At 36.7% G+C, this 13163-nt stretch overlaps 1 protein-coding gene and 1 pseudogene across 3 annotated transcripts in view; both read right to left on the bottom strand.

Moving 5' to 3' along the window:
• The window catches only part of MAP2K4 (mitogen-activated protein kinase kinase 4), a 120822-nt gene that overhangs the window by 22124 nt on the left and 85535 nt on the right, over positions 1-13163 (bottom strand). For both annotated transcript variants that reach the window (XM_001114292.5, XM_001114330.5), the window contains 3 exons: positions 12771-12890; positions 10247-10298; positions 7297-7424 (listed from right to left, as the gene is read on the bottom strand). In XM_001114292.5, coding sequence (XP_001114292.1) covers positions 7297-7424; positions 10247-10298; positions 12771-12890 — 300 coding nt within the window. The remainder of the gene's footprint in view (positions 1-7296; positions 7425-10246; positions 10299-12770; positions 12891-13163) is intronic.
• LOC144335198 (dynein light chain Tctex-type 1 pseudogene) lies at positions 177-4918 on the bottom strand (annotated as a pseudogene). Its single transcript, XR_013405842.1, has one exon. The product of XR_013405842.1 is annotated as a dynein light chain Tctex-type 1 pseudogene (transcript).

Genomic DNA, 13163 nt, shown 5'->3' with positions numbered 1-13163 from the left:
GAGTAGCTGGGATTACAGGCGTGTGCCACTGTGCCTGGCTAATTTTTGTGTTTTTAGTAGTGATGGGGTTTCACATGTTGGCCAGGCTGGTCTTGAATTCCTGGCTTCAAGTGATCCACCTACCTTGGCTTCCCAAAGTGCTGGGATTACAAGCATGCACCACCGCACCCGGCCTAATTTTTATTCTTTTTTAATTTTTATTTTAGGCCCAGGATTACACATGCAGGTTTGTTATACAGGTAAATTCATGCCACAGGGGTTTGTTGTACAGATTATTTGGTCACCCAGTTACTAAGCCTAGTACCCAACAGTTATTTTTTCTGATCCTCTCCCACCTCCCACACTCAAGTAGGCCCCACTGTCTGTTTTGCTGCTCTTTGTGTCCATGTGTTCTCATCATTTAGCTCCCACTTACGAGTGAGAACATGTGGTATTTGGTTCTATTCCTGCATTAGTTTGCTAAGTATCCTTAGATATTAATGGATCGCCTACAGCTCCATCCATGTTACCACAAAGGACATGCTCTCATTCTTTTTTATGGCTGCAGAGTATTCCACAGTATATATGTACCACATTTTCTTTATCCAGTCTTCCACTGATAGGCATTTAGGTTGATTCCATGTCTTTGCTATTGTGAATAGCACTGCAATGAACATATGTGTGTGTGTGTCTTTATGACAGAATGACTTCTATTCCTTTTGTTAAATACCCAATTTCAGTAATGGAACCGCTGGGTTGAATGACAATTCTGTTTTTAGCTTTTTGAGGAATCACCACACTGCTTTCCACAATGGTTTAATTAATTTACATTTCCACCAACAGTATATAAGTACTCGCTTTTCTCCATAACCTCACCAGCATCTGCTGTTTCGACTTTTTTTTAACAGCCATTCTGACTGGTGTGAGACATGTCTCATTGTGGTTTTGATTTGCATTTCTCTAATGATCAGTGACATTGTGTTTTTCATATGCTTGTTGGATGCATGCATGTCTTCTTTTGAAAAGTGTCTGTTCGTGTCCTTCACTCACTTTTTAATGAGGTTGTTTTCTTTCTTATAAATTTAAGTTCATTATAGATGCGGGATATTGGAACTTTGTGAGATGCATAGTTTGTATGTATTTCCTTCCACTCTGTAGGTTGTCCGTTTACTCTGTTGACAGTTTCTTTTGATATGCAGAATGTGTGCTCTTTCTATGGGCATTTCTTCCTCGGTGTTAACGTCATCTTCATGATCACTTGATTCGGAACCATTTCAGCTATTTCATCATTGGTCAATAAATGAAAAACTGAAGCTTCATTATTTGGTAATAAAAATATTACCTTGATATCCACTTCTTTCAGTTTACTGACAGACTCGAAAGATGTATTTTTTGCATATAAAAGGAGGTCAGATATCATTTTTTTCTCACTTTAATATATGGAATCCATCCCAAGTCACTACCTTGTTCTTCTTCTTCATCATCATCATCATCACCACCACCACCACTGAATAGTCACAGGCCAAAGGTTATGCCAAGCATGCACAACTGCGTCTTACGTCACTGATGGCCAAGTCCTGGCAACAGCATATGAGACATCCTTCATGCTAAATGCCTTCTGCAAACCTCCCACACCCACACCTCTGTTCACTGCTGCTAGCATGATGTTCAAGAAAGTGTTTTTATATTTACCCTTCACTGATATAAGGATATCCTGGTCACATGGCTGAATTAATGAAGTCACATTTGGGTGAAAGTACATGGCATAAACATTGTTTTTTATGAGAATTTCGGTTGCAGTATAAGGAGAACAGTTGTCAATGGATAACAAAATCTTTCAGTCTTCTTTGAGTCCAGCTTCCCTGCAATAAGCATAAGGCACCGGTACAAAACATTCATGAAACCAATCAGAAAAGGTATCCCGAGTGATCCAGGCCTTTTGATTAGCATAATAATGCACTGGTAAGACATTCACTTCTTGCAAACAGGAAGGATGCAAGCTTTTGCCTCCTACAGATTTATACCTATACGTGCCTACTGCATTAACACATCCCGTTACAGTTTTTCTGCCCTTGGCATCCTTAAATCCTGCAGGGGCTGTCTCAACAGCTGTAGTGTCTTTCTGGGGCAATCATGCCAAAACAGTGGTATTTCCTCAGCATTATACCTGTTCTGATGTTGAATTTTCATCATCACTATCCCAGGCGAACTCATCAATGAAGTTCTCCACTGCTTCATGATCGGCAGATGCTTTATCACCAGAAATCTTTAAAAAGTGAATGCTATGTTTTTTCTTAAATTTCTGTAACCAGCCTGTTGAATCTTCACGGTTCCCTTCAGTTTTCAGTTCATCATGGTAGATGCTCATTTCATGACGAGCATACTATCAAGTGGCATGTGTTCCCTGCGAGTCTGACAGATTCATTCTTTCAATTCATTATCAAGATCTTCATTTTCAGCTATAGGTGGTGTTTTTCTATTTGTCGGTAACTTTTGTTCATCACTTTCAGCACAGAACTTCAGTAGTTTCTCCTTCTGTTTCTTCAGGTCATATATGGTGGTCATACCAACACCGCACTTTACTGTAAGACATTTCGCACTTACACCATTGTCCAATTTCTCTAACATCTTGACTTTCTGTGCTATAAAAATAAACACTTCCCCTTTAACAAACTGCTGTCTTTCTAGGGGTATCTGCAGGCCTCTTTGACATTTTCAACATTATCTTTAAGCTACTGAGCAAAAAATGAGCAAACAAACAAAAAATATACAATGAGTAATGCAGGTAGGTCTTGACCCCATGTGGGGTATAGTGTGGAATCTGTCATTAGCACATCTGACCTGCATACATGCCATTTTATTACCCTTTGTAGGCATGCTTATGTGGGGAAAATCTGGGCATGTGTGGAAAAGATATATTGCAGCTAAAGCAGATACAAGGGTCTTTTATACCTTGGGAACACTGAATAAACAAGGTGTGGTGCACCTGCATTTTGAATGTGACCCATCGCATAAGGTCAGCTGAATTTTCAACTTGGGTCATACTGGTGCTGGTAACATTTCATATTGTGGAGCATTTCGGGTTTTGAATTTTTGGAATGGGGATACTCAAAGATGACATTCTTGTTTGTTTTTTTAGGTGTGGTAAAGATATTGTGGTTATGTAGAAGAATGGTCTTTTTCTTGGGAGATATGCACTGAAGTGTTTAGAATAAAATGCATGACATAACTTACTTTCAGGTGGTTTGGCACATCCATACCCACATACAGAAATTGTCTCGTGCTGCAAAACAACATTTTGGTCAACGACAGACCACATATACAAAGGTTGTCCCATAAGGTTATAATGGAGCTGAAAAATTCCTATCTCCTAATGACACCATAGCCCTCATAACATACAGCGACACATTACTCACGCTTGTGGTGATGCTGTTTTACACAAACCTATTGCACTGCTAGTCATTTAAAAGTATAGCACATACAATTATGCACAGTACACTATACTTGATGTCCTTCTACTTATTAAAAAAAAAGTTAACTATCAAACAGCCTCTGGCAGGTCTTTCAAGGAGTATGAAGAAGGCATTGGTAACAAAGGAGATGACAGCTCCCTGCATGTTACTGCCCCCGAGGACCTTCCAGTGGGGCAAGATGTGGATGTAGAAGACAGTGATATTAACGATCCTGCCCATCTATAGGCCTAGAATGATGTCTTAGTTTTTAACAAAAAAGTTTAAAAAGAAAAAATAAGTGAACAGAATAGCCTTATGGAATAAAGATATAAAGAAAGAAAATATTTTTGTATGGCTGTAAGTGTGTGTTTTAAGCTAAGTGTTAATACAAAAAAAGTTTTAAAAATGTTAATTGAAAAGTATATAAAGTAAAAAAGTTACAGTACACTCAGGTTAACTTATTACTGAAGAAAAAATGTTTTATAAATGTGTAGCCTAAGTGTACAGTGTTTATAAAGTCTACAGTAGTGTCCTAGGCCTGCAAATTCACTTACCACTCACTGACTGACTCATCCAGAGCAACTTGTAGTCCTGTAAGCTCCATTCATGAAAAGTGCCTTCTCTCAGTGAACCATTATTTATTCTTCATATCATATTTTTTTAGATTTGAATAATTTATTCTAACAAAAGTATAAAGTATGGAAAATCAGTGTATTTGAATCATTTCAGAGAGGATAGCAAGTTTCACACTAGAAGATTTCAGATTTTAGCACCTTTGAAAAGAAATATTCAGAGTGACAAGTGGCAACGCAGGCTGCAGGTGACCTACAGGGATGCTCATCTGAGTTTAGTGCACAGTTCATGTAACAGTGCAGTCATTTGTTTTTTTCTCTACATTTTGAGAGTGCCACAAAACAGAATTAAAAAGAATGGAAAAGAGTTCACTGAATTCATAGCTGGTGTTAGAAGATGAACTACCGGAGGAAGGTCACAGGCTGGACTAGGAGGTCCAATAGCCAGTTCAAAGGCACTGACGATGCAGTACATGGTTTTATTCTCCCACCGCATGGTGCAGCTCCTGTCAGCAGAGCTGTCCCAGAAGCAGGAACTTGCCGTGTGTAATCCAGCTGCGTTCTTTTGCATAATTACACAGGTCACAACATATTTCAGTGGTTTTCCCAGCTTGGTGAGTTGGCTTGAAGTTTGTTCTACTACATTTGTGGTCCACTGATTCACTTTGCTGTGTTGATAAGCGTTACCACCAATTGCGCTTTCTATAGCCTCTTTTACAATCTGCTCAACTCATCAACGACAAAAGCAGTCTCCTCGGCAGCCTGGTAGTCTTCCATCTTTCCTCTGGAGTGTTGCCTCTACCTCCTTTTTGCTATATTTTGACCTATCTTTTCTATATTTAGATACACAAATAGTTACTGTTGTGCTATAACTACCTTCAGTATTTAGTAGAGTAACATGCTGTATAGGCTTGCAGACTAGAAGCAATAGGCTATACCATATAGCCTATGTGTGTAGTAGGCTATACCATCTAGGTTTGTGTATGTACACTCTATGATTTTGCACAACAAAATCGCCTAACGACACACTTCTCAGAACATATTCCCATGGTTAAGCAACATAAGACTGTGTACCTATATGAGGGCATGGAGTTGGGAAAATGTTTACAGGAAATCCATTTATGGGAAAATTTATGTGTAAACTCTACATTTTATTTATTTTTTTATGTTGCACAATCCAATGAGTAATCCTAAGTCCTGTAGACTAAAGACAATTATAAATCTCAAATAAAATGATATACCTCCAACATGTTTTGTCAATATTTGAAGAAAAGTTAAACCACTTGAAGGCTTTTAAAATTAACATTAAGTTCTTGTCTATCTAAATAGGCTTTAAAAGATGAGAATGGACAGAAGAATTTCGTTTGGTCCAGTAAAGATTAGAGGCGAAGAGTTTATCAGCCTTTGTGTTCCACAGATGAAGGTCAGCAGGAAAACAGAAGTCTTACATCTCCTGGGCCTGCAAAGCATATCTCTGCACAAGAATGAAGAAAGTCTGTTTTAAAGAAAGTCTATGTCTTTCTTTAAAAGCTGAATTCAAAGTATTCTACTTTATCTGGGCTTCAATTGCATTTTCAAAGCCTGCTTCCATCAAATATAATTCTTAGTGTCACACAACAAAAACATTTAGTCACTGTTAGTATTGAGACAAGCCCTAAAACTGTAGATAACAATTTCAGTTCATTCTCAGGGTATCCTTAATAAATATGTAAATCACATTTCCCAATGCTCCATGTCTAATTATTTTTATTTCCTGCCTTTGAAACTATTATGCCATTTGTCCCTAGTTATCACGATAACAAATGATCTTCCAAACTGAGTCAAGAAATCTGCCCAGCCAGTCAACATCCACAAAACCGAAAGTTTAAAAAAAGGTCTTACCACACAGGTTAGGTGTCTACACACACACACACACACACACACACACACACACACACACACACACACTCCTTTTACATGTTCATCTGAAGAAAAAGTGATATGGGAAGATATAACAAAACCAAGAGGACTGAAAAATGCAGTAAGTTGAAATTTGTAGTAGCACTAAGCCTATCCATTCACAAACAATATATCACAAACAATATAGAACACCTATGATATCTAGCCTGTGACTCTTACTTTTTTATTATTTATAGCACTAGGTTTGAAAACATATATATCAAGGAGGAAACAAAGAAAAAGAAAAATTTTATTCAATTCTAAGCTTATCTTTAGTTGAAAAGAGTCTACAAAGATGGAAAGAAATGCTGCTGGCAGGAAGGCCTCAAGAAACAACCATAAAACCTTATGTGTCGCATTTTTTGTTGTTGTTGTTGTTGTTGTTGAGATGGAGTCTCGTTCTGTCACCCAGGCTGGAGTGCAGAGGCGCAATATCGGTTCACTGCAAGCTCTGCCCTGCGGGTTTACGCCATTCTCCTGCCTCAGCCTCCCGAGTAGCTGGGACTACGGGCGCCCATCACCATGCCTGGCTAATTTTGTTTTGTATGTTTAGTAGAGACAGGGTTTCACCATGTTAGCCAGGATGGTCTCGATCTCCTGACCTTGTGATCCTCCTGCCTGGGCCTCCCAAAGTGCTGGGATGACAGGTGTGAGCCACCGCGCCTGGCTTGTGTCACATTTGTCCCCAAAGAACCATGGCAACATTAAAGAAAGACATCAACACCTCGGGAAATGTCTGAAACACAGACACTAAATTCTTATTCAAATATAGATCAAAATAAAGGCTGTAGGAACACTGTATGCAAATATACTGGGGTAAGATGAGTGTGATATCTATGGATGGATAGTGTACATCTGTCTCTTTGCAGAAAAAGAGGCTCCAGGTTGCAAAATACTGAAGGCCTCGACTTCTGCATTTGTTGGTATGCTTCATCTACCCCTAAAACAGGGACTGACAATATTCAAAACATACAGCTTCAGACTCTGTAATACATAGTGAATTCTGCTATGAACCCAAGGCTTCCCATTTGTCTCACTAAGGGATAGTAGGAACTTTCTGAGAAGTTACCATCTGCTTAATGAGTTGAATTGAATATAATGAACAAACAATAATCAGAAGACCACAACTGCTAAATACCAAATAAGAGAAATAAAGCAAGACAGTGAAAACAGGAGCTGACTGGGATAATTTAGCAAAGTTTCATGGAGATGCTAGGACCTGAGCATGGGCCTAAGGGTAAGGGAAATATTCTAGCAGTTTCATGGTAAAATCGCATGACTAATGGTCAGCACAAAAGAACATAGGTTCTCTGTGCAATGACTATCAAACAAGAAGGCCTGGACTTAACACTTACTGCCATGTATGGCCTACAGCCAGCATCTCTTGTCTTGGCAATAGAGTCCACAAGCTGTCCACTGATGCCGAAGTCACAGAGTTTAATATTTCCACTTCTGTCCAGAAGAATATTGGAAGGTTTGATATCTGCAAGACATAGATATCATTCAGTATACAATTAGCTTCTTCCTAGGTTACATAAGGCCTCACTTTAAGCAAAAATATTGAAAAACCTTAGACAACGTAAGTGGTCAAGTCCTTAAATTCAGATATATAAGAAGTAAAGCATCTTCATTTATCACATACAATAATTACTCATGTTTTAAACAAGTAGCTTTAATAACTATAATTGTGTAAATGTAACAGCAAAAGTCATTTCACAAACATCTTATTAATCTATAAGATATAGACAGGGATTGATTTTTCTCTTAACATCTTCATATTTGTAAAACACAGAAAAAACAATGGTTTTCTTCTATTGAAAATGAGAAAGGAAAACAATTTTCTGAATGCCAGTGCTTAAAAACTGAATATCAAAAAAAATTTCACAAGAAATTTAGGCATTAGATTGTTTTCAAAAGGCTTAAACATTCATTTATTTAGTTCAGATTCATTGCATAACAGTCAAAATATAAGGAATGTCAAATCCCTTTCTCACTGACAATCAAGTCACTACCAGTATGTGCCAACTAATTCTCTATCCATAGCTCAGTCCTTCATCCACGTCCTTGTCACTACCCTGGCTCAATGAATAAAAAATAAGGTTTTAAAATATAGGATGCAGAAAACATCTAAATGTGACTCAGAAGGTGATCCACAAAAAAATTCAGTAAAGATCTCTTACCATGATTGAAACAGCTGTGGGCCTATCAAAAATCCATTCCTAACCATCCATACTTTCTTTTCCTTTTTTTTTGAGACAGTCTCACTCTTTTTTACCCAGGCTGGAGTGCAGTGGCGCAATCCCCACTCACTGCAACCTCCGCCTCCCAAGTTCTATCAATTCTCCTATTTCAGCCTCCTGAGTAGCTGGGATTACAGGTATGCGCCACCAGATCCGGCTAATTTTTGTATTTTTAGTAGAGATGAGGCTTCACCATGTTGGCTAGGCTGGTCTCAAACTTCTGACCTCAAGTCATCCAGTTGCCTTGGTCTCCAAAGTGCTGGGATTACAGGTGTGAGCCACCACGCCCAGCCCCATCCATATCTTCTAACAGAACCTGTGTTTTATTGAGGTATCTCTTCTTATCAACAGCCACACCTCCAAATCCTGGCTGTTGGCTGGTATAAGTTTTATAAGGGTAGTCTCATGCTTCTTGATAGTAGCTGGTTTAAGGGCATGAGGCACTTCTAGTGAATGAGCCAAGAAAAGGTATTAGAGATGTGGGAAAAGTTTCCATATTCCCCACAAAGCTGCACAGCATGAGAGCACCTCTTCTTCAAGAGGCAGTCACATCTAGACATGACAGTGGGAACTGCTCTAGTTGTTACTACCCTGAGGACAGAGTTAACACATGAAGGAGGACAGAAGCAAAAAGAGCAAGCATGACCCCTAGTCATATTGTGCTTTCAGCCACCCCATCTTTGGATTTATTATGACAGATAATGAATTTCCTTGAAGTTTAACGAGAGTTATCAGAATTTTCTATTACTTGTAATCAAAAGCACTGACTCCAACAAAAAAGCTAACTGATCCTAACTGATAAAAGACAGCTATAAACTCATCACTTTATTTAGTAAGAGAAAAACAAAAGTTACTTCTGAAGATTTTTTATTTTATTCAACTACTTCCCAGGCAGTACCTTGGTGCTTTACTGCGGTCACTAAGTATCCCTAAGGTAACTAACAAATGTCTCAAAGGTGCTACTCTCACAATTATAAAACACAGCTAACGAAGAAGGGAAAAAAATCAAGACAAGAAGAACAACTACAAGAGAAACAAAGAATTTTGTCTAGGGACCTAACTCTACATAATTTTAGGCCAAAAGAAAAAATGATATTATTTCTAACAAGCATTAAGCCAAACAAAATTAAATAAAATATACTGATGTTCAAGGTTCACTAATTTCAGTGGTCTAGTGTCAACCACAAACAAAATAACTTAAAAAAATGGCCCAATTACTAATTTCTTTAACCACCAGAAATTGTCTCCCAGAATTAGAAATTTTTCACTTCTCAATTTTGACCTTTTACTTTTCTTCCTATTTACTGTCAGGCTAAATCACACACTGCCACGTACTGTCTTAGGTTTTTCCATTACAAATTTGCTGAGGGGTACTGACCCAGTGTGTTTCCTCAAAGCCAGCACCTCACTACCCTGAGTCTAGCACGGTAATAAGAAAAGCAAGCATTTCATCTATTTGCTGGATTAAATTCGGGATTCCCACAGGGTTACTACTTTTCTAGGTTTGGCCTTCAACTACATCAAATGTTTCATTTGAATATGCATCTAATAAGGGCAAGATCACTGTTTACACAAATACAACATGCTTTAGAGAAATTTCAACTTATAATACCAATTAAAAGATTTGTCTCAATTTAGAAACATCCTCTAATGTGAAGAAGAAACAACAGACAGGGATAGCGTGCCTTTAAAATGCTTGACAGTACTATCCCTCAGATTCTTCTCTGAATGTCCACAGGACCACTTCGATGCCCTATTTGTATGCAGAAAAACATTAATTATCTATCAGGCAAATGCATAATTATTTTTCAACTAATAGTAATAACAATGTGCAGCAAAATCTATTTTAGTTTCTAAGTCCAACATACTAAGACAGACTGAAATTTATTGAATCCTAAAGAAAAAAATAGTAATAATATGAGCTTTAGAGTACATAAATCATTTTTTGCTAAAAATATGAATATTTTAGGAAAGTTTATACAGTGACACTGTAATTTTCAGTAACTGTTCATCAATTAAGAGAAAAAAGTTAATTTCTATTAAGCAAATACCAATCCATACCCACCTCTGTGAATAATTTTCAAGTTTTCTTTTAAGTGGTTTAGTGCTTTCACAGTCTAGGGAGAAAAGAAGAGATGAAATAAGCACCTTGTTTCTTTTTATTCAAACAGCATAATAGTTGAAAACAAGTAATATCCCATGTAGTCCTTTGCATACACTTTAAGCTTAATATTTCAATATTCTGTCATTTCTTGTTATCCAAAGATACTGAATAATTTCAGATCTAAAAGCTTAGTTGTCTTTATATGCTGTTCCCTGATGGCTAAAACAAACCAACCAACCAACCAACCAACCAACCCACCCACCCAGTAACTTAGACTTATAATTTAATAATTCATTTAAAATTTTATCTTTTTTTGTATCTCCAACCTAAAATTTCCTTGTATTTTTTTTTCCTTTTTGTTTTGAGACTGGGTCTCGCTCCCACCACTGCCTCCCAAGTAGCTGGGACTACAGATGCATGCCTGGCTAACTTTTTAAATTTTTAGTAGAGACAGGGTTCTAGCTATGTTGCCCAGGCTGATCTCAAATTCCTGGGCTCAAGCAATCCTTCTGCCTCAGCCTCTCAAACTACTGGGATTACAGGCATGAACCACTGTGCCTGGCCTTCTAACATGTTCAAAAATAAAAACAGGACAACAACGATCACTGAGTTGGTTCCATTTCAACTAAGAGTAATAACTTGCAGCAGAATCGATTTCAATTTCTAAGTCCAATAGTACATAAAAAGTTTTCTAAATTCTCAGTTCCTCACAATTATCCACCCTCATTGGGTGCTAAGCCTTCAAGGTGATTTTTGAAGAGCTAGCGTAACTCTGTTCACCACTGTGGGAATTTATCCTGTTGCCTGGTCACTGATCATGATCAGAATATTACACATTTATTCAGGAAGGGAAGGAAGAGAGACACAACCTCAAACTAAAGGAGAACTAAACAACAGGCCAACCATTTGCTGTAAGATTAAGTCTTTGCTGATGTCAAGCTGCTAGGTACGAGAAATGTAGAACACATAAATTTGTTGTGAATAGCTATGCTTGTGTGTTTGCTGGTTTATTAATTAGCAAGAAAAGACTAAACACAAAATAATTTTACATGTGTGCTTAGTATATATAAAATGATCACCAAGTCTTGACTAATGCAAATATGGAATAAATCATTTTCTATGGTATATATTCTTTATATTGCAATATATAAAATAATTTTCTGTTTTCTAATTTCATGGTCATCCTGTCATAGAGTGGTTAAGAGCAGGGTTCTGGGATCAGGCTGCCTGGATTTAAATCATTTGCCACTTCTAACTGCATACACTTCAAAGCACATTAATTATTTCATCTGTCTATGCTTCAGATTATCATCCATAAAGATGGGGTAACACTATTTACCACAGAGAGTTGCTATGAAGATTAAATGTCACAAACAGTTTGATGCAAATAAGCATTTAATAACCATTAGCTATTGTCATTTTTCTATTATTATAATTATTACGAATAGTAACAAGTTTCAAGATAACACTGGTTTAATATATTGGAGAGAGATGGCTAAACTAATCATTGTAAAATTTCATATACCCAGCTAAATAATGAATAAGTTTCTAGTCTAAGTTAGCTTCATTTTATACAATTATTTTCATAAAATTTAAAAATAAAATGATTTTCATAAAATCTTTTTATGAAATTATTTGAAAGGGTATATATATCTTGGTGAACTACATTGGAGGGGTAGTATGCAGGTAAGGAAGAGCTGGGAAATTACATGCAACCGAAGTATCTATTTTACAACTTCCTGTATGATTTAGTTTATATATCAACTAACCTAAAACATGCCATTAGCTCAGATTCTCAGGAGTTTCTAAGAATCTTATGAATTTTGCTCTATGAAAGTAAATTATCTTTTTCCTTTAGGAAAAAAATGTACATACATTTGCCGACTTAAAGATTCAGAGCAAGAAACAAAGTGATCAACCAATTTACTTTCAAAACTATAAACACATATGTAAAAAAGTACCTATTTTCTTTTTTGGTCCTCTGGTGAAAGTGAATTAACCAAATTTAGTAGTAACACTGGTCCCTGAAACTGCTGGTCAAAATTTTAGATAGTTTAGACTGAATAACCAAAATCTTAAATCATAGTAAACATACTTTGTCCAACGGCTTCAATTATGGGGCTTCAAGGAGACGGCTGTGATTCTGATTAATTTCGGGATAACTGTGCTAATATAGCCTATTTAAAAATAGTTAAAGCAACAGGAAAAAATGAACAGAAAATTGCTTTTTCTAGTTTTATTTACAGAACAGTCTGTTATGATTCATTGAGATTCAAAGGGAAAGAACATTGGCAGTATTTATCGAGACCATTATGACTACTATTGTGCTAACTACCCCACAGAAGTAACTTTGTCTCTGGTTATTCACTATGAATTATTTTCAGTAAGGTACTGTGAGTGACATTCAAATATGTGTATTCAAAACTCCAGCAGCATCTCTATATAACTATATACACAATGAATAATTTAAAGACTAGGTACTTACTGCTAAAGTGATTTTGCCTAAAATTTCTTCTGGAATAACATCATCTAATACACTATATACATATTTGTAAAACTTATCAAACGAGGTAGACATGAGTTCCATACAGATCCAACAGTCACCCTATAAAATAACAAATATCTGTTATTCTTACATATCTTAAATATCACCTTGCCTTTACTTAAAATGTAAATATTAAGAAAGGAGCAATCTTATTCTTGTTTATTTCAAATCTCAAACTAGTAATAATATTTGTTTTCTTATTAAAGCCTTCAACAGATTTAAATACAAACAATGTAGTTAAAGCCAATTTTCCCCACTCTTTAATTGTATGGACAGGGACAGGCTTACACAGAAAACTTCTGTGCTTTTATAAAAATTTCAAATTTTGCCAAA

Source organism: Macaca mulatta, chromosome 16 (genome assembly GCF_049350105.2).
Source record: "Macaca mulatta isolate MMU2019108-1 chromosome 16, T2T-MMU8v2.0, whole genome shotgun sequence".
Lineage (NCBI taxonomy): Eukaryota > Metazoa > Chordata > Mammalia > Primates > Cercopithecidae > Macaca > Macaca mulatta.
The sequence above is the reverse complement of the archived record's forward strand: the minus strand, read 5'-3'. Positions and strand labels throughout refer to the sequence as shown.